A 22,543-nucleotide genomic window follows, 5' to 3' on the forward strand; every position below is an offset into this window, starting at 1 on the left:
GACTTCTGTTTGACAGACTCCATAGGGATGAATGTTCAGTGGCACCTGTGACACATTGCTGTCCAGGGACCTTCTGCCATCGCTTGTCCCTGATCACATTGTGGTGCCTCTGCCCCTAGTATTCCCAACTCTAAACACTGGATCCATTTTTTTTCTCTCCTTATCCTCACCACCATACATACTCATGGCGGAGCCCTGTTAATATATTCATTTTATGTATATTTACTGGGTGACTGCTGTGCGCCAGCTGTTTTGCTTGGGGCTGGGGCTATAACTAGGAACCACATGATCTCATGGGTGAGGACACAGTAAAAAGAGAGTTTAAAACTGCTCTATTGAGATGAATGCTGTGAACAGGTTGTTGCAACAGAGGCTAGTGAGGGGAGTCCTAGTTTAGATAAGATGCTCAGGAAAAGTCCTTCTGAGGCATTTGTCATTTGAGCATGAAGGATGAGAAGAAGCCATGAAGGTCTGTAGAGAGAGGATTCCAGGCAGGAGTCATAGCAAGTGAAATGCCCAGAAACGGGCAAGAGCCAGGAGACTTTCCTACTGGTCCAGTGGTTAAGACTCTGTGCTTCCAATCCAGGGGGTACGGGTTCAATCCTTCAATACAGGGGGTGGGGAACTAAGACCCCACATGCTGTGTGGCATAGCCAAAAAGTAAAAATTAAAAAGAAGCTGCTGCTGCAAGACAAGAGAGGCTGGAAATTGAGAGTGAAAGAAGTGAATGAGGGAGGAGGACAGGAGAACTGCACCCCACAGCCTTGGCGGACAAGGCACTGGGGGATTGCAGCAGGAAGCTAGTGAAAGGTTCTTACCAGAGGGTTTCACAGTCTGATTTATGTGTCAAGAAAACTCTTTCATCAGGCAGACCAGTCAGCAAGCTGTTGAGGTGGTTTCAAGAGAGAGTTGATGGAAGCCTGGTTAAGGCTGTGGGTAGAGAAAACAGATAAACGAATGGATTTAAGATACTTTTCTTGGTAGGGCAGTTTTATTGCTTCTTTTTCTGAAACATCTTTGGTCTGTGTCTTTCTTTCCACACATACAGCCCTTTTCCCTTTTCAGGACTCCGTCTGCCACCTTTCCAATCAGAGTAGCCTCTAATTACCTCTTCACATAGCTGTGTTTCCAAAATGTGGATTTCTCCATTTGCTTTCTTTCCCAAACTTGTCAGAGTTTTGTTACCTTCAGGATTCAGTCAACATTCCTTAACATGGATATTTAAGGTCCTCAAAGATTTGGCCTTAATCTGTATTCCTAAACCTATCCAGCTAATAACTGCCCACATACTTTACATTACAGCTCTCCTGCTGCATTGTAAGGTCTCTGATTTGCCCTACCTTGGTTTTTGTTTTCATTTCTTTTGTGTGTGTGTTTGGTGACACGGCGTGTGGGATCTAATTAATAGTTCCCGACCAGGGATTGAATTTGTGCCACCTGTTTTGGAAGCGTGGAGTCTTAACCACTGGACTGCCTGAGAAGTCCCTGCCATACATTTTTATAGTTATGCCTTTATTATAATGTTGTCAAAGCCCAGAATATCTTTTTTCATAATTTCCTATCAAATTTCTTCGATGTCCAATTAAAAACAAAAAAGACTCTCTCCCTAATCTGCCATTTCCCCTTTTCTTTGTAATTCCATAGCACATTGCCCAGATAGCTGTTTTCATTGTGGTCAAATATATTAGATTTGCCCTTTTAAATTGTACACTAGCTCTTCATCCTGCCTTCCTCCCAGCCCCGGGCAACCACCATTCCACTTTCTGTCTTTATGAATTATTGAATATCAATACTTACCACACTTTTGTTTGCAAATATTTTTTCCCATTCTGTGGGTTGCCTTTTTACTCTGTTAATAGTGTTATTTGCACAAAATTTTAAATTTTGATGAAGTCCACTTTTTCTTTTTTTGCCTGTGCTTCTGATGTCCTAAGAAGTCATTACTAAATCCAACGTCATAAACCTTTTCCCCTATGTTTTCTTCTTTAAGTCTTGTATTTTTAGCTCTTTGATTCATTTTGAGTTAGTTTTTGAAAACAGTTTAAGGACCCAACTTCATTCTTCTGCCTGTGCATATCCAGTTTCCCCAGCGCTGTTTGTTGAAAAGGCTGTCCTATCCCCCACCAAATGGTGTTGGCACTTTTGTCAAAAATCATTTGACCTTTATATGAGGCCTTATTTCTGGACGTTCTGTTGTGTTACACTGGTTTAGATGTCTGTGTTTATGCCAGTTCCACACTGTTTGGATTACCATAGTTTTGTAATAAGTTTTGAAATCAGGAAGTATGAGACCCTAACTTTGACCTTTGTTATGTTTTACCTATTAAGGATCCTTTGTGATTTCATATGAATTTTAAGATGGAATTTCCTGTTTCTGCAAAAAAACCCTGAAATTTTCATAGGAAACCTTTATCTTTATACTTTTTTGTAGTATAGTTAATTACATATCTTATTTATTAGAATGTAATCTCACAGATGTCACTGATATTTTCAGTCAGTTCTTTTATCCTTTAGCACCTTGTAGATTACGTGCTCATAAATACTTAAAACTTCTTATTGTCTGCCTCTGGGGAAATGGCTTATTATTTTTAATCATTAAGTCAGGACTTTTCATTTTTGAGATCTTAGCCTCAAGGAAGCCATCCTTGACTCCCTAGACCAAATTAGGTCCTCCAGCTACGCATGCTTCTTCTGCTCTTCTTTCATGCAATCACACATTTGTGATTATATACTTCGGTGAATATTTGTCACCCCATGGGCAGTATGTTTCATGAGGGCAGGGTCTATATCATTCTGTCCTGTACTTATTACAGTGGCTAGCACACAGTGGATGCTCAGTAAGTATCAGTTGTAACTGTCTTGTGACTTGAATTATTCCAATTAATTTTCTCTTTTGGTAGCTAACTTCTCCATTAGGGTTGTAAGTAAAATTAATTAATGTCTTCAGTATGTCTACTGGGATGAACACAGACAGGCTGTTTTTGAAAGTGTATCATACAGACCTGAGCTTTTTAGAGTAAATGTGCTAAAAAGGTAAAATGATAAAATTTGCTCTAAGGAAGTTGTGCCTAGAAAATATCCTCACTAATATTTATTTCTGTATTTATGTGATTATGAAAAACTGAGACATGTACATTTTCTATTTTAGAACCAACCTGTTTTGCTTTTTGGACGACCTCAGGGAGATGGTGAAATTCGAATAACCACTCTAGACAAACATACAAAACAAGAAAGGTGAGAAGGATCAGTACTTACTTTCAAAACACGTTATTAGTATCAGGAAATTGAGAAAATCTTAAGGACATTTCCTTTAGAATAAAGGAGTGAAATAAAGGAATAAAAATAAGGGAAGAGGCCAATCGATGGCTTTTTGATTTCTATGGACATATTAAGTATTCCCTTCTTTTTCTGGTATCTGTTGATTTCCCCAAGTTTGAGTTCTTCAGAAGGAAAAGAAAAATCTAGAGTGTCAGCTGGAGTAAAAAAGTACACATTAAAATGAGAGTAGAAATAAAGCAATAATAGACAGCTACCATAATAACACCATTGTTTAATTTTACCTTTTGGTATGCATTATAAAATAATTAAAAGTAATACAACATGTCTTAAGAATGAAGTCCAAATAAGGGCCATTTAGTGAGATTTTCTTGAGGGAAATATGTAGGTGTATTCCTTAAAGATTAGTCAGCTTGCCTGGTGTCCCTAATTATGTATATATATGTGGTTGTTCAACCGATGTATTTGGTTGAAATGGCCATTTTCTGGAACTTTAGGAGACTAGAAAGTTAACCAGTAGGGGGCAGCGTCACTCTTGCGTCCACCTTGACACCCAGGCTCTAAAGGTAGGTCCCAGGGGAGACACATCCTTTTAGCCTCTCCCAGAAAATAGGCTTTGAAAGTGATGCAAGTAATAAGGCTGTGTGAATGTCTCATTATCACAGTGTATATGTGTTAATCACTGACTGAGAGTTTTCAAAAAGATACAAGTGTTGGTATTGGATGATAGGATTTATAAGATTTGTTTTCTCCCTCAATTACATTGCTTTTAATGAGATAGAGAAATATCAAAATTTAACCATGTAAATTTAACCGTGTAAATTTAACCATGATTTCTGTTGCTCACATTGGGGTCATGCACAACTCAGTTTGTATCTCAAGCTGTCCGTTAAAACATGGGAGCAGTATACAGGGCAAAGCACAGGTTCCACAAGTAGACCCAAGAGTGAGTCCTGCTTTGCAGCCACTAAGCAGTGTGACCCTGAGAAAGTTATCCAACTTCTCTGAGCCTCGGCTTCCTCCTCAATAAAATGACAGTGATGATAATACTTACCTCAGGAGATGGTCCTGGGGATTTAAATTAAGTGAGTCATCTTTGTGGAAGGGATGAATGCTTCTCGAGGCAATCTAGCCCACTCCTAGTAACAGGGGTGGACGTTAACCGCTATTGTTGTCATTAATATTTTCCCATAGGTGTTTATCTTTTAAACTGAAAGAAAAAAGTACTGGTTCATGAACAGCACTTTATGACTTAATTGTTCCTGGCAGCAACCCTGCAGTGTGCATATTATTCTTGTTATAATTTTGCCTGTTTTTTAAATGTGGAAACTGAGGTACCACAGGGTTATTCATCTAGTAAAGGGCAGTGCCAGGACATGCGGCTCATTCTTTCAGTGTGCAGCATTGTCTTTGTCTTTAACTCACGGGATAAATTAAATTTTACCTGGGAAGAATTAACACACATTCTTCCAAGCTATTTAAATAAATCAATCTCTCTTGCCCTCTCTCTCTCAGGCATATCTTCTTATTTGATTTGGCAGTGATTGTATGTAAAAGGAAAGGTGATAACTATGAAATGAAGGAAATAATAGATCTTCAGCAGTACAAAATAGCCAACAATCCTACAACTGATAAAGAAAATAAAAAGGTAAATTCTTGGAAATGAACAACTGTAATTTACTCATAACTTTGACTATTCAAGGAACGTATGCTATTACAGTAATGTGAAAGATTACAGTAATGTGAAAGTGAAAGTCACTCGGTCGTGTCCAGCTCTTTGCGATCCCATGGGCTATACAGTCTATGGAATTCTCCAGGCCAGAATACTGGAGTGGGTAGCCTTTCCCTTCTGCAGGGGATCTTTCCAACCCAGGGATCGAACCCAGGTCATCTGCATTGCAGGTGAATTCTTTATCAGCTGAGTCACAAAGGAAGCCCAAGAATACTGAAGTGGATAGTCTATCCCTTCTCCAGGGGATCTTCCTGACCCAGGAATCAAACCGGGGTCTCCTGCATTGCAGGTGGATTCTTTACCAACTGAGCTACAGTAATGTGAGAGGCAGCTCATTGATCATGTCTTTTTGTTTCTAGAGATTAATTAGAGACAAGCCTCTCTGAGGAATAATTAGACAGTGCCACAGGTGATATGATCCTCTCTAATGCCTTGATAAACATGGCAACAAAATGCACTTGGCATAGCAATTGTTATAGATATGAAGTTGACTACAATAATCTTGATCGTTCACAGTTTGATGATAATGTTATGAGAGGTTTTGTGGATAGTGATGGTGGTGTTTTAGTGATTTGAAAACACAATGTTATTAATGAATGATACCTATTAACCTGAGGAATATTAATTTTAACAGTGGTCTTATGGCTTCTACCTCATCCATATCCAAGGACAAAATGGGTTAGAATTTTATTGCAAAACAAAAGATTTAAAGAAAAAATGGCTGGAACAATTTGAAATGGCTTTGTGAGTATTTCTACTTTTAAAAGTGCTTTTTTTCTACTGCATAAGTCTCTTATGAACTATGAACTACCAATAAATGTCCTGTCATGTTTGTAGCATGTGTACAGAGGTTGTGAAAACACTGAGCGTGAGCGCTATGCTACTGGGCTGTCAGCTGGATAACTTTGGTCTCCTAGGAGAAATGTCTTGGTGAATTTCTGCAAAAAAAAGAAAGAGGGAGCTCCAGTCTTCTGTTTGACTTTCTTCTCATGGGTGTATTTTAATTCTTTAGCTTTCAGCAGCTTCTGAAAATTTTAATTATTCTACTGATAAACTTTTAATGTAATTGCCATGTTTTGTATATGTCTTTAAGTAGAAATACTCCCAGATACACACACACACATTCATACATGCAAAAATCTCATTTTAAACAGATTAGTTTGTTCCTCCTGTTTGTTTTTAACTCATTTCTTTTTTGAATTCTGGGTAAATTGCTTGACATATTCAGTGAATGCTTTCAGGGCCTAATTCCTCTCTGCTTTTTCCTTTTATTAAAGTGGAGACTCAACAAAGAGGTAGGAAATAAATCAGACTTGTTTCAAAGGGAATGGCATACAGAGATGTAATTATACAAGAATATGTCATTATAGGAGTTTTTTTTTCAGTTTTGAGGTTCATGGATTAAAAGGTGTGTATAATGACCCTTGTTATGGAAACATATAGGTCACCCTGAAACTGGTAGCAGAAGGTGAAATTAAGGAAAAACACTTTTGTGATTTGCTTCATTTGTATTCTAACATAATTTACCTTTTGCAGACAAATTCAATTGGATTTTTGTTTGCTTTTTCCTTTGCTTTGTTTTTGGAAATGTTTATATTGATATAAAATGGAGATAAGATTAGAATATTTTATTGTAGTTCTTAAGTGAGAAAAATAGAAAATTTCCTTGGATTATTTTTTCTAAAATTCTGAAAGATAAGATTGTGCAGCTAAAATAATTTTAACCTTATAGGCAATTCTGGGTTCAGCAATGACCCTTGTCAGGAACTGGCTGCAGTCTCAGCCAATTTATTTAACCTCTCAGAGCCTCAGTTTCCTCCTTGGTAAAATAAGAATAATGATATTTTGAATTCCAGATACTATGTGTCAAGCAATATGGTGGCAAGATAGTACAACAGCAGGATATGGTGTGAATAGCAAACATTATCTGTTGTTATCACTGTTATTTAATATTGCTTTGTATTTCGGATCCTAGGACCCCTAGGGACTTACAAAATCAGAATGCATCTTTCAGTATACTATTATAGTTTTTTTTTTTAATGTATTGTTATTGATTATAGTAATTAAAAGAGCTTAGTATTTGCATGCATCCATAAAATGACTATTGTATAGGGACCTCTCTGTTTCGGGGCACAAGTGATGTAGTTGGTGACCTCCGCCCATTCTCTGATGAGCTGTGGACTACCTCATAAACCAAGTGTGCTGTTTTAGAGAGGTTTCAAGTGATAGGCAGTGTTTGGACTTGAGCAGTTGGGGCTGGGGTGACAGGATGTGGGGTTGCTGATTATGTGCAGAGACAGAGTTGACCTTAACGCCCCTTTGCTCCTGTGGGAAGGATGCTATGCTGGTATTTTCTTATGGGTTCTGCTTGTTTAATCTTTACATGAGTGAAGGAATTTCTGCAGAGGAGAAAAGTTAAGTTTGTTATCCACAGTCAGCAGGCTCCTTGGACTGTACTGATAGGTGTATCACTTAATATTTTGTTCACTTGCCGTAAATCAGACAGCTAAACTCTGGATACAAGAGACTCAACAAGACGGATGCTTATCTCTGTTTTTCATGGAAAGGAATCTGGGGTAGGTAGACAGGGGTGGGATACTGGCTCTCTGGGTATTGTCTGGAAGCCAGGCTCAGATCTTCCTGCTCTGCCATTGTCTGCATGGCTTTTGTCCTCAATGTTCGCACCTTGTTGTCCAAGATAGCTGGAACTCCAGCTATAAAAGCTACATTCTAGGCAGCAAAAGGTGATCCTCACTTTCAAGGATCCTGTGAAGAAACACCACAAACTTCTGTGCATAATACTGACCAGAACTTAGTCGTGTGGCCATATCTGACAAGGGAGTCTAGAAAATGCAGTCTTCATTCTGGGCAGGAGTATGCTTGGCTATGAAGCAAGGTTCTCCTATTATGAAAGCAAGGAGAAGTGGGTACTTGTAGGCAACTCTCAGTCCCTGCCTTAAAGGTGTATACATGCAAGAAGAGTATGGAGAGGTTTAAATTGTTCTACCACAAGCAAGATGGCTGCATCACACACAGGGAAGCTGGGTGGAAGTCTTTATTGTGGGCATCATCGAAGCACCTCAGCAATGTAATTAAACATCCATCATGACTATTTGCATTTCAGAGTATCCCTGGCTGCCCATGCAGATGATACCTTTTCTTGAGAATTGCTCAAAGTTGAGGGCTTCCTTAAGCAGAGATTATGCTGCATATGGCATGGGAATTAAAATTAAGCAAAATAAAATTAGGATTTTATTCGAGCATCAGAATGTTCCATTATTTTATTTCCTCCCTTCTCTTTTGAAGCTTGTTATGCAGGAAAGCCCTGGTCCCAGCTTTGTAAGACAGGTCTTGCTTGTCTTGTGCTCAGAAACGTAGAATAATCTGGGTAAGTCTGGGCTTAAAATTTTGCTTATGGCTCAAATTTTTCTATTCTACCCATTATCTAAAGTTCTAGTACTCTTATTCTGTAAGCCATGGAGAATAAAAGAAAACTAAGAAGTCCTGCAGCCTTCCTGATAATGCATGATAAAACAGCAAGCCTTGTGTCTTGATGCAGATCATTTCTTCAAGTATCTTTGACATAACAGGGGTCCTGTAAGTCCCCCTACAGCATTCTGGAGTGTTGTTTTAAGGAACTTGGGGGAGGGAGGTGTTGGTGGAAGGGTTGCAGGAAATCAAAGGAGGTGGTATTTTAAGACTGATGAAATGCTTGCCAGTTCTATTTACAGAAGATGGCAGTTCTGCTGTTTATAGGATGATTGGATCATTTTTATTTAAAAAAATTGCAAATCACCTTTAGGGAGTTTAAAATACTGCTCTTAATTTAAAATATTAAAAAGGATCATAGAAAAGCATGAACACCAATAAACAGTAAGTATCTGGTAAACGCAAATCATCTCCCCAGAGCTGACCTAAATCGCAGCATCTGTCTTTCCCTAGCACTCCCCCAACCCCACTCAGAAGTCATATTTTCTGACCTTCTTTGGCCATAGCCACTTCCAACATTTAAAATATGCAGTGGACCACAGCAGAACTTGGCAAACTTCCGGAAGAAAGACTTCACAGAGAGAAAAGCAGCAGTGACCCACTTGGATAGGTCAGGAAGAAGGAAATCTTTTTTTCTTTTTTTTTTTTCCTGTGACAAGTGGTAGCAGGACTGATTGCTCTTGAGATTGGTGAAACAGTTTTTGAGTCAAATATGTTTGAGAGCTATAGTTCTTGGGATCCCACTCTAAAAAATACATTTAGATCTTTAAAAGCCTGATTGATGCACATTACTTATTCTTATTTCCAAAAGGGCTTTCTGTCACTCTCTCGCACAATTCCATTTAGTTATGTGTGCCTTAGGATGGCAAATGTATTTATTAGCTTAAGCTAGTTTTCCTAATAATGTTGCTAAGTGCAGATGTGAACACTACCCATAGCCATGTTAAAAATATTGTTAGAAAGCTGGACTTACTTGGTGATGCACTGGTAAAGAATCCACCTGCCTGCCAATACGGAGGACACTGATTCGATCCCTGGTCTGGGAATATCCCACATGCCGTGGGGCAACTAAGCCCGTGCACCACAACTACTGAGCCCAGTGCTCTAGAGGCTGGGCTCCACAAGAGAAGCCACTCAGAAAACCCCATGCACTGCAACTAGAGACAGACCGCGCACAGCAACGAAGACCTAGCACAGCCGTAAATAAGTAAATAAATAAATAAAAGTTGCTAGGAAGCTCTGGACATGTTTTCCCCAAATTCCTTAAATCAAATGTTTTTAATGTTTTCTCCTGTTAGATTTGCATTAATAAACCCTGTCATACTCATTTTGCAGCTCAGGAAATGAGCAATCGCTGGAGTATTTCAGCACATTTGTACAAGTTCAATACTATATCATTTACAATAGGGTTCAGGACCTTAGTTCACAGCATTTTCTTTATCCAGGAAGTGCTAAAATAAGCACCCGGACTCAAATCCTGTTATCTAAAACTGGAGCTAGGTTTCTTTCTTTTTTTCTTTTTTTTTTTCCACTGTGACTAGGAATTGGAGGATCCGACGGTGTCCTTACACGTTCCAGAAATAAGTCCATGTTGGGTAAAATATGAAATAAAAGAATTCAATAATAGAATAAAAAGACTTTTAAAAGGAAGAGTTAAAGAAAGAAAAAGTAGAATGAGGGACAATGCATTGCACATGGTAGCAAGTGGTCGATTCTGAACCAGCCTCTGTAGTATTTAATTGAAGGGAACTGAAAGGTCCTTTTGCCTGCAATTTCTTCTGACTGACTTGACCCGATTTTTGAAATTCTAGAAATTTATGTTTACTCCCTTGAATAAGGAAAGCCCCCTGGAAGATGCATATGTCATGATCACCATACTACCTAAGATTTCTTCACTGTGTGCCATATGCCAGGCACAGTGCCACATGGTTCATCTACGGAAAAATAGCAAAGGGACCAGTAATGTCTGCTAATACGTGAGCCCACGGTATGTATCTGTTAAATGCTAAGACTAATGGGAGTGAGGAGAAATGAAGGAAGAGGGCGTATGGAAATTCCGGAGCTGAGGAGGGGCTCTGGGACCAGGCTTCATTGTCATCTGTGGGGGACAGCCCCCAAGTTTCATTCCCCAGGATGAACCCCTGAAAGGGAGTGTTCTCCTGTGTGGGGTGGGAGCAGGAGTGGAACTCCAGCCACAAAACTCCACCAGTCGAGTTTAATCTGAGCCTCAAGTGTGTCCTTCTAATTTATTCCCCATTTACTTCCAGAAGGAATTTGAGGTCACTCACCGTAAAAAGCACACATGCCACAGAATTAAAAGAAAAATTTAAATAATCAGAGGTCACACAGAACAGTGTTTCAAAGCATTTTCCTCAAATTCTGGCTCCACTAAACAAGGACATTTTCTTGAAATTCACCTTTTGGAGTTTGACTATGAAAGCAATGCATATGTTTTTCACATTTTAAGTAGAAAATTATATTTTATCCCATATAATTTGTTTTAATCTAAAGGTATTGCTCAGATATTCTGAATACCAGAGGGGTGATTATCAAAGGAAATTGCATTTATTCTCCAAATATTTATTGAGCACTTTGCCTTGTTGCCAGACACCATTGGAAGCCCTGGACATATAGCACTGAGAGAGCTATTGCAGTTGAATTTAATTACTGTAGCTTCTAAATGTAATAATGTTCAGTTAATAATTATATATTGAATTTCAAGACCAAACTCTTGATATTTCTATCCAAATAGTCTCTTCCTCCCAATCCCATCTATTCATGTATAATTAGATGGAAGGTCAAGATTTGCCTTTCCCCTCCACATGTAGTCAATTTCTCACCAATCTCTGCAGATGAAAGTTGACCTCTTGCTTGTAATCTTCACCCTCACCTCCCTGGTTTAAGCCTTCCATGTCTCTGATTAGCTTCTGCATTCCCTGACAGCTCCTTATCAGTCCATTTGTCAAGAAGCTTCCAGGGTAATCTGCTGTGTCCTGCCCTATTTAAAACCTGTTGTTAGCTATTTACGGCACTTCGTATACTATCAAAATTTTTACCAGGACCTCAGAAGGCCCTGCATGGTGTTTTATACCACCCATCTCTTCAGCCACATCTCACACCTGTTTCCTGTAGCCAGATTGAGTGTGTTTCAGTTTTTGGAGAATATGCACAGACCTCAGGCATTCAACCGTGAGGTTTCCTTACCAGGATAGTCTTTCCTCTAGCTCCTTGAGTAGCTGCTCCATTATCCTACCGATCTTGGCTTTAAATATCACTTTGTGAGAGAGATCTCTTCTGACCACTATGCTAAATGAGTAACCTTACCCTCACTAGTCTTCTCTCACAATCATAATTATATGGCCAGACAAAAACTATCCAAGTGTAGTGTTTGTAGACCCGAAATCTCCTCCTTGTTAAAGGTGTCTATTACCTCCCTGCCCTATTTTGCCTATATTTTCTCCTCCTAAAGAGTAAGGATTTTTTATTGCTAATTAGAAGAGAAGCTAAATTGAATGACAATGGATAATGCTGGGAGAAGGGGAAAGGAAAGCTTCATGGGTCTGGGAATGGAAAGTTTTAGGTTTTGGGTGAGTGAGGCTCTGGAATAGCTATGGTGTCTGAAAGTTTTGGCGAGGGGAAAAGGGACTTTTGAAATACATTTCCGTAGACTCTGAATCATAGTCCTTTTGATGTTCTTTGAAATGTTAAGAAAAGAATGAAATTGCCATTGGTCTATTTTGGTTGCCTTGAGATCAGTCCTGGGTGTTCATTGGAAGGACTGATGTTGAAGATGAAACTCCAATACTTTGGCCACCTGATGGGAAGAGTTGACTCATTGGAAAAGACCCTGATGCTGGGAAAGATTGAGGGCAGGAGGAGAAGGGGATGACAGAGGGTGAGATGGCTGGATGGCATCGCCAACTTGATGGACATGGGTTTGGGTGGAATCAGGGAGTTGGTGATGGACAGGGAGGCCTGGCGTGCTGCGGTTCATGGGGTCGCAAAGAGTCGGACACGACTGAACGACTGAACTGAACTGTGTTTATATTCAATGCCCCAAGGCTGAATTGCCTGGGCCCTTGGATTCATGGCATTACTATTAAATCTGTGTATTTCATGGCTGTTCTTCTCATGGACTAAAATCACCAAGAGGGCAGGGATCTTGTCATTGTTATTCTCACCCATCATCATGCCTGGCACATGGTGGATAATCATAGTTCTTATTGTAAGTCTGAAATTTTACTAAGTTTCCTGAGAACAGAGGCAATTAAAAAAAATCACACACACAAAGACTCGATGAATTAGGAAATTCTTCCTGTCCAACAAAATATAACAACAGTTCTCAAGGGAAAGAAACTTTTACTAATGTGATAAAGACTTTAATAGTCTTCACTAGTAGAACTGACTAGTAGAATTATCATCCTAGTAAAGGTAAAGCTTTTCTAGTATGATAAGTCTAATGTTACTAGTATGATAATTCCAATGTGGATTCTTAGGTAAGAGACACTGAAAAACATGTTCCTACCAGCAGTATTAGAGTTTCTGAAGTTCTAGAAGTTGATGTCATATATCATTTTTTTCTTAAATAAGCCTTCAAAAATGAGGTTGCTGTAGACAACCTAACCTGATGGTTCCAAGCTGTTTCTTTTTGTCCTTCTGTATATGTGTCTTTTTTTTGTAGGCATTTGTGTAGACACCTAACCTGATGCTTCCAAGCTGTTTCTTTTTGTCCTTCTGTATATGTGTCTTTTTTTTGTAGGCATTTGTGTAGACACCTAACCTGATGCTTCCAAGCTGTTTCTTTTTGTCCTTCTGTATATGTGTCTTTTTGGTAGTCTGACCCAATGCTTGAATGGAACTTAGAGAACCAAGCAGAATGGCTGATTTTCACATCACCTATATTCTTTCAAGTAATATTGATCTGATCTATACTTCTGCTAAAAACTGCATAACAATATGCAAGTCATATGCTATTGGAGGCTTCCTTGCCTCTGGGAGGCACAGGGGGTATAGAACTTGAACCAGTTGTAGGATCTGAGGTGCTCAAAGCCAGCCACTTCCTTGTATTTCTCTCTGTCCCCACTCCTGATTCCTTGTGACCTGCACAAATTTTTTCCACCTGTCAAACTCAGATGAGAGGGTTCACTCCTTTTCCGTTTTGCACCTGAAGTCCAGTCATCATCTACATTTCATCATCCTGATGGGTATCACAAGGGAGACTCTTCATGTGCCTCTTCCCTCTGCCATTTCCCTGGTCTCAACCCCCTTCAGTGGCACCTGGAGTGTGACCCTCCCCACCATATGCTGCTCCCCACAATGGACCATGATGCCTGACCTCACTGCTTCTCCTGTGAGGAGTGGCTACAGGTCAGAGAGAGAGCCCTCCCCTAACCATTGTGGGATTTGGAGGAATAAAACTGTATTACTTTGCACATCAGTTCAGGATCAAGAGATCTGGTGAGTGTCCCAAGAGAAGTGGCCTTTGTTGTTGATTGATGAGAGGCCCATGTTTAGGATATCAAAGGTTTGGCAGCAGATTTGACATTCTATTGTGCAAATACAAAAGACTGAGACTTTGTTTATATTTTTGTCCATTGAAGATTCCTCCAATATCTACACAAAGCTAAATAGGAGAATTCTATAGCAAGTCCAAACTGCTGCTGCTATGGCTACTACTACTACATCATCATTACTACATTCCTAGGATAATAATAATATTGATTCTCTTCTTCCTTTCCTTTCCTCTCCCTCCTCTTCTCTGTTCTCTTCATTAAGAGGTCTGTTGGGTTCTTCTTAAATATATAAGTAAATGTCTGTTGAGACTGTGAATTTCATCTCTCGGAACAGGGGCCAGAAAGTAAATATTTTCAGCTTTGTGGACCACGTGGTATCTGTCACAACTCCTCAGTTCCATCACTGTAGTAATAACACAGCCATAGATAATACATAAGTGAATGAGTGTGGTGTATTCCAGCAAGAGAGCGATCATGGGCTGTAGTTAGCGACCCTTGTCTTACAGCACAGAGGTGATGATATTTAGGCCTAGAGAATGTAGTGAGTATGTGTTGCTACAGAAAGATCTTGGCTGTGTTGGTGCCACACCATGGCTTTTTGTAGAAGTACGATTTTCTCAGTAGAACTAATTCTTGTTTAGGTCATCATGACGATTTAGCTACAAAATATTCTCTACTCTACCAAAACCAGAACAAAAACACCTGGATGAATTCTATTAATATACATTTGGCATTATTTTGTACTGTTCAATTGAATATAAAAAATGCTATTCAGGTATCTGGTTTCATTAAGCTGTATTATGTGGTTTATCAGAAAGGACTGTGAGGTCCCAAGAATCCAGGCCAGTAGCAGCAACAAGGTGAGCTGGTCTTTACTCAGTAGTCGACCCCATCAGCAAGGATAGTTTTCTAGTCAGTGATGATTCTTTGTGCTCTTGGAGCATTTTCTTCTTCACTTGTGCCTGTTATTTATTCCAAAATCCCCTCTTTGGAGAGCTCACTGAGGAAGATGAGAAGCTGTGAAGGAAAGCTGTGGTGGTGTCAAGAGTTGACTCAAGGGTGAACCCTCTGGGTGAGCTGTGAATAGGAGTGACATTTGACTATGATAACATCTGCTTTGGCATTTTCTTGGTGTTTAAACCTCATCTCTCTCTATTTGGGAACTGGTAACCTTATAGGCATGGCACTTCCCAGGTGGCTCAGTGGTAAAGAACCCACCTGCCAATTCAGGAGACACAGGTTTGATCCCTGGGTCGGGAAGATCCCCTGGAAGAAGAAATGGCAACCCACCCTCGCATTCTTGCCTGGAAAATTCCATGGGCAGAGGAGCCTGGCCGGCCGCAGTCCATGAGGGTCACAGAGTCAGACATGATTGAACAACTGAGCATGTACACAACCTCACAAGCACAATTACCAAAGTATCAACTTATAAAGCATCTCTAAATTTGTCTGCTCACATGCTTTTTTGGTCTCTGGAGAAATTATTCACTCTAAAAACAACCTTTTTTCTTTCTCCTTAAAAGGCTTTTGTTACCAGTTTTTAATATGAAGAATTTGTTTATGAATATGAAATCCACGCTGACATGATCCATCGTCCCCAGGCTGTGCTGAGCCTCCTGCTACTGACCTATTCACATTAATCTCCCAAGTTGAAGGCTGCACAGCTCTTGCTGAATCTAATGTATTGTCTATAACCTTTCAAAATTGGCAGTTAAGTCAGTGTAAGGAACTAAACCGCAGCTTCCTGACAGCAATAAAAAGGAAGTAGGACATGGGACAGTGCTCAGAAAAATCACAGCTGTCATAAAATGGAGTCTTTCAGTAGCCTGTTGGACCCAGAAACATGCAAAGGCATTTCATGCATGACAAAGCATTAGAAAATATTAACTAGTATTCTTGTTCTGTTATTACCTCATGGAGACCAACCTCTCTTCTTTTTCTCTGCTTATATTGAATACTTATTTGACATTTTCCTGGCATTCCTGAGCATGCTTATAAGGAAGGAGAAGCCATAGGCAGAAGGAAGAATGAAGGATAAATGGCAACATTTCCATCAACAAATAAGCATTACTCTGGTTAAAACTAAATGCAAATAAAATTAAGCTGAATTAGTGTGTTGGTCTCCCTAAGCTTTTTATAACAGAGCCTTTGATCTATTGTGTATGTGTGTTTTCTTCTTTGTGTAAGAGAACAATAGCAGTGCAAGCAGGAGAGTTGAACTGGGCACTGGTGGTCACTACTGTCTCCAGATTGTCTGGGTTAAATAGAAATTAACACAAAGAATAGTTTGTTTTGGAACCGTTTGTTATAATGAGTCAGCTGTGTATATAGCTTCCTCTAAGAAAATACCATAATCAGTGAATTCTGTAACAGTAAGCAAGCTTTAATTTTTATGTCTAAACCTAATAGTACAGTTAATGTCACATGTGCTACTTTTGAGGGCTTCCCTGTTGGCTCAGACAGTACAGAATCCACCTGCGAAGCAGGAGACCGGGGTTTAATCCCTGGGTCAGGAAGATCCTCTGCTACTTTTAAGATATTTCTTGATAAGAGATTGTTAGATCATAGGCATTATTACCTGGGACTACATAATACAAAATAAGTTGCTGTTGAAGGCTGGCCATCCTCACTCACAATGAGAGCCATGAGAGAAACTTCAGTTTTCCTCTTCATGGAATAGTAAGCAATAGTAGTCTAGTTGGAGAGAGAGTCATACTTGAAACAATTACTGAATGAGACTGAATACTATATATCTGTATTCATTCATTTTTTTTCATATATTTATTGAGCATCCCATACATGCCCAGAAACTATTCTAGGCACCAAGAATATAATGATGAGTAAGACAAACTCTTTTTCTCTCATGGAGTTTTTATTCTAGCCAAGTTTATATTTTCAAGTCAGCATTATAACGTCAATGCAAAGCAGTGATAAATTGCAAGGTACATAAAAGAGTTTATACACATTATTTTGATGTGAGAAGAATGAAATTAGACATTTGAACATAGAAAAATCTAGTCCATGTGATGCTCTCAGGCAAATTTTGAAAGAGTTATTGGCCCTCTGGGGATGTAAGGAAGGCATTTGCAACTGAAGATTTTTCCTTTTAACTTAGGAAGAATAAGCTGTTGCAGGTTAAGTATGTGCATTTTTTGCTTAAAATAATTAGGAAGAATACCATTTACCACTGATACATAATTTAGAAAAAATAATTTGTTCAGGGTGATTTTTCTCCAATTTATCCTAAATACCAGTTTGTAATAGTCATGATCTTAAAAAAAACATAACATTTTATGAACTCATAAACACTCTAAAGAGGTGTTTAATGTTCCTTTATTCCTATGCCTCAGCCTTTCCTACAACTTTTCTAATTGTGATGAGGAACTTACTACCTGTAGAAATATTTGCTCTATCTTCATTTAACTTTGACTGTAGAGACTTCTTTCTTATAATGAATTGAAATATGTCTGTTCACCAAGTCCATGTTTTAAACATACTTTCCCTTTGAATAAATGAAAAGAAACTTAATTTGTGGAAGTTATTTCACTAGTTAGTAGAATGCCAATCAGATTAGGTAAAGGTGTGGGTAAATTGAATGTTTGTGTGCGTGCTAAGTCACTTCAGTCGTGTCAGGCTCCTGTGTCCATAGGATTCTCCAGGCAAGAATACTGGAGCGGATTGCCATGCCCTCCTCCAGGGAATCTTCCCAACCCAGGGATCAAACCCATGTCTCTTATGTCTCCTGCATTGGCAGGTGGGTTCTTCACCACTAGTGCTACCTGGGAAACCCTGAATCTAATGTTTAATTTTAATCTAATATTATGAGCAAGGTATGACATTGGCTGCTAATATGCCCACAAAAAGGTAAATGAGACAATTTTAATTTTCAAGGTGTTTAGAAATCAATTTGGGGACTTCTGATTGAATTATGCTTGGCAATTTTTGTTTGTTTGTTTATTTTTTTACTCTAAGGATTATAAGGAAGATTTCAGGTTTTAATACCTTTATGTTAGACCATTTATAGTCTGGTAGCACAGAGGGATAATTCTTTACTCTTATATGGTGCTTTATAGTTCCCAAAGTGTTTTGGATAATACCTCATTTGAGCCTTAAGGAGTTTTGTAAGATAGCCAGGAAGGTATTATCTTTAAAACAGAGACAGAAAATAGAGAAGCGATTAAGTATTTTGTGTGTGTTTTTTCAGTTAGTAAGTGGCAGAGACTGGTCTTGAATCTCAGTCCAGAGCTTTCCCCTTGCACCATGCTGTCTCTTTGATAGCAAGAATACCTACTGGTGTTCTCCAAAGATGAAAGTTTCCATCAGTTTGTTTTATAGGCAAGAGGTATCCTTGTGTAGTATATTCATGCACTCAATGAAAAATATGATTTAGAACTCAATTACTTTCTACTTACTTTCCACTGATCCCATTAGATAAGAGTTGGCAGAATCAAATAAAAAACATTGAATATTATTAGCAGTTAGTAAGGATGATTTGGGCTTCAAAGAATTTCCTTAGAATAAAATAAATTGTTTTGATTTACAGGTTAATTAATAGCAAGATTTTTGGTCACCGTATTTTAGGATTGAGCCTAGTAAATTTAGACAGAGTCTCTATTTGATTTGATGGTGTTTAAAAATAATGTAAATAATGTGATTGTAGTCTCAAAGTTTAAATCCCCTTTTTAGAAGTAAAGGAATTGGGAAGGAGAAGGCTCATGGTCTGAGACTAAACTCTGGCCAGTTATCAGGGTTTATTAAGTTGAGTTCTAAATCAATATGTGTGTGTGTGTTTGTCTGGTACTTAGGTAACACTGGCTGTGAATTATGTAAGTCACTGGAGGTATGAACGCAGTGTGAAAACGCTGTCATTTTTCTCCTTCAGGATAAACTTTGGACTAACACTGAATAGCTTCTTCTTCCTGGGGAGAGCCAGATTTGAAGTTATCTGAATCCTGTGTTTGACCTGTCTGTTGCTTACTAGAATAGTGGGCTTTCTTCTAAACATCTTTCTCCAAGAAAACACTGAAATTTGGGAGGTCGGATTATCTGCCTCAGAAGTGATTATTCTAGTGGTCAATGGGTTTAGTTTAATTGTTTAGTCCTATCTGCATATTTATATTTGCAACATCACTGTACAAAGCATCCAGCCCTTTGAGAAAAGGAAAATAATTTCAAAAATCACCAATGCTCTAAAGTAATGAGCCTTATAAATTTTAAAATTCATAAAAATAATACTGTATTATTTAATAAAGTTTTGTTATAGTAAACAAACAAACAAGTTCTGTATTTAGTTGTTATTCTTTCAGCCTTTCTTTGTGTCAATTCCAGAAGAGAATTAACATTTGCTGACATTAACGTTCTATTCCAAGCACAGTGCTATGGTTTTGGTATTTGCCTCATAAATCCTCCCAAAACTCATGAGGGGAGCAGTTATCTCTGTATAAGTAAGGAAACTAAAGAGTAACCTGCCTGAGCCACACAGCTTGTGATGGAACCAAGATCCAGTCATACTACTTTGAGCCCACCAGGTCCATGTCCAAGGACCTGCTTTCTCCCATTCTTTTCTCCAGAGAGTTTCTCACCCAGTGGCTAGTTCAGAATAAACCTGATATTTTATTAAACCCAGTTTTTCTATCTCCCACCCTTCAATTGCACAATTCCTATCGCTTTCCTTGTTTCTTTTCTCCTTGGATAGCAAGAGCGACAAGAAATAAAATTCTCTCATCTATTAACATACACCAAATTTGCTTTATGTAGTCTTTGACTAATGACTCATTGGTCAGAATCGACTTAGGGATCTGTTCTCTGATAGTGCATTAATAATATATGTGCATTAAAGCTCCTTCTCAGAGAATATTTGAGTTTTGACATATTGAACACTGGCATTTTATTTATTTTTTTTTCGTATTTTTTTAAAATAAATTTATTTATTTTAGTGAACACTGGCATTTTAAATTAAAGCTGTTGCTGTCAGTGCATTTTAAAAACTAGATAGCTTGAAAATACTGTTTCATACATAACAAAATAGACCTGAGGTCATATGTAGTTGACTAAGGCAAAACTATTCCTGGCCTGTTTAATTGTGATAGGGGTTTGAATTGCATTTTCCGATTATCATGACCTAAACATCTTTCACATTGAGGAAAAAACTTCACTGTTTGCAGGGCTTAGATTTATTAGAAGAAACACTATAGAGAAACCTAATAGATTTTCCACTTACCATGGAAACCAGAAATGATGAATTAGAAACTATTCTAGCCCCTTCAAGATAGGAAGTATCAAGATTAAAATGATGCCTGGTGACAACAATGATTCTGTATGTTGAACCCTAGGCTTGCATTGGTGTATCTTGTTTTTCAGACACTTTTTAATCTGGTTATATAGCTAAGCCTTCCTTTTGCTTGTGGCATTAGACTTGTACAAATTGATAAGTAGTTCTGTGCTAAGCCGTTCCCTCAGTGCAGCTGATTTGGGGATGTTCTGTGCTTTCCTCCTATGTACCTTTCTCCATATACATATTTACGTACAACATGTAATACACATATATGAGACTCTCTTTGCAAAGGTTTTTCTTTAGGGCAGTGTAATAAAGAGCCCTATATTTGGAGGCACAAGGTCAGGAACCATACCCATTCCCCTCTAACCTAAAGCAATTTTACAGAGAGCGGTTAACAGATTTTTCCCCCTTTAGTATCTATGTACTGGGTGGCTTTAGACTTTGTATCCATTTGGACCCAGAGGAACTTTGCCTGTAGAGGAACTTGCCCCAAACCAAAGGAATAGCAAATAGAGGAACTAGACTAGACCCCAGGACCTTTAATTCCTGGTGGTTTTTCTTCCAAGGTAAGCCTTTCATCTATAGGTTCCTTTTTCATAAAATGGGTGAGTCTACCTCTTTCTCCAGTATCTGTGTCATGAAAAGCTGTCAGTCCCCTGTGTAGGGACCTAGGGTAGAGGAGAAGACTCAACCAGCCTCCAGGGGGTATCAGCATGGGGACCCACTCTCCTACTGTCTATTTGGCATTAATACACTGCTCACCACTGACACTGCAGCTTTACTTTGAGCAGGGCTCCTGACTCCTGAACACTTGATACCAGTATGAAACCTTATAATTGCAGGATAGAGCAAAACCCAAAGTGAATTAGAAATTTAATTAAACTTCTTGCTTGTTTAATTGTTTAATGTGTTGCACAGTCCAACTTGCAAGTCCATATTCAATTACAATGAAACTCCCCTTAGATTAAGTTTATTTGGGGTTTAAAACATGATTCTAAAAGGGTATTGCTGCTTTAAGAGAATCTTTGGTTTTATAAAGTTTCAACATAAGAGATTGAGTGTTTTAGTATTAGGTTTGTATTGACTCTTGATATTGACATAAATCTAAACGTGCAAAACCCACAAAGGCTAAATCCTGTGGGCTTATGTTTAATTTAAAATATGGCTAGCTGGCCGTTTTGAATATGCTAGATAGGTTGACAATCTGAATATCTGACTCGTTGGGGAAATAGTCAAATATTAATTTTAGTTGTTTGTTAGTAAACTGTTTGCCGCTGGTTTTAAAATTCATTTGGAAAGTGAGAATTCACATTTATGTAAAAAAAATTGCCAATAAACCAGATTTCATAATGGTGTTTAGAGGTTAAATGCTGAGTGATTAATTTATGCTTTAGTAATATTTTTTAATAATTTGGAGGAAAGGTAAGGCATCTGAGGAAAATGTTGATGATGAATAGTAAAGAAGGCTTAAAGATTCTGAAAATTAAGTTGGAGACCATATTAATCATCCTAGAAACAGAATAGGAAACCAAATGGAGAAGACATTTAAGTGGAATTCAGAGAGTGCTGGACAAAGAGGAAATAGATAAGGCAGGGCCTGAGTCCTACCGCTGACTTTGCCAAGGGACCCAGGCAGGACTCTTTCCTTCTCTAGGACATAATTCATTCACTAGTTATAGGGTAGACAGGAATATTTGTGATCTATTTTTTTTCCTGCAGCATTAGAAAATTTCCTCCATGTGTGACTCCGTGCAGCTTCTTTGTTGAATATGTTGAAGGCTTGTGAAAAGCAAAAGAAGGTGGGAAGCGTGAAGGCTAATTGTGATACAGAAATAATAGTGGAATCTCATATTCTTTCATTTCTACACAACTACACAACAATTATGACGTTTTTCTCTTGTACTTGTTCTCTTTTGCTTCTCCAAACTGCATCAGGCAGTTATTACTCTGTGAATGTCCGGGTATTTACAAGAACATGTGTGGAGGTACATACTGGACAATGATGATGTTGTCACTCTGGAAAGATTGGTGCTTTCATGCCCTAATAGTGATGATATGCTTTAAATTCTGTGTGCTTATCATGTGAACCATCAGGAAAATTCGCTAAGTGGGCTTTATTCCATCTATGGAACTATAATGATGATCAAGTAATACTCAAAAGTATTGTAATTAGTTTAATTGTAAATGAAGGTATTGCTTACATTCAAAATCTCAATAAAGAAATGAGGTTTATAGTCTGTGCTGATTCAGAAGAAA

The 22,543-nt window shown here is 38.5% G+C and overlaps 1 protein-coding gene across 3 annotated transcripts in view; it reads left to right on the plus strand.

The window, feature by feature from the left end:
• VAV3 (vav guanine nucleotide exchange factor 3) overlaps positions 1–22,543 on the plus strand; it is a 425,599-nt gene that overhangs the window by 228,331 nt on the left and 174,725 nt on the right. For all 3 annotated transcript variants that reach the window (XR_014054805.1, XR_014054804.1, XM_081493863.1), the window contains exons 13-15: positions 3,149–3,234; positions 4,792–4,924; positions 5,643–5,752. Coding sequence is in view for 1 of the 3 variants with exons in the window: in XM_081493863.1 (XP_081349989.1) it covers positions 3,149–3,234; positions 4,792–4,924; positions 5,643–5,752 (329 nt within the window). In the remaining 2 variants the exon portion in view is untranslated. The remainder of the gene's footprint in view (positions 1–3,148; positions 3,235–4,791; positions 4,925–5,642; positions 5,753–22,543) is intronic.

Source organism: Giraffa tippelskirchi, chromosome 5, assembly GCF_054371585.1.
Source record: "Giraffa tippelskirchi isolate mGirTip1 chromosome 5, T2T-mGirTip1v1.2.pri, whole genome shotgun sequence".
Taxonomy (NCBI): domain Eukaryota; kingdom Metazoa; phylum Chordata; class Mammalia; order Artiodactyla; family Giraffidae; genus Giraffa; species Giraffa tippelskirchi.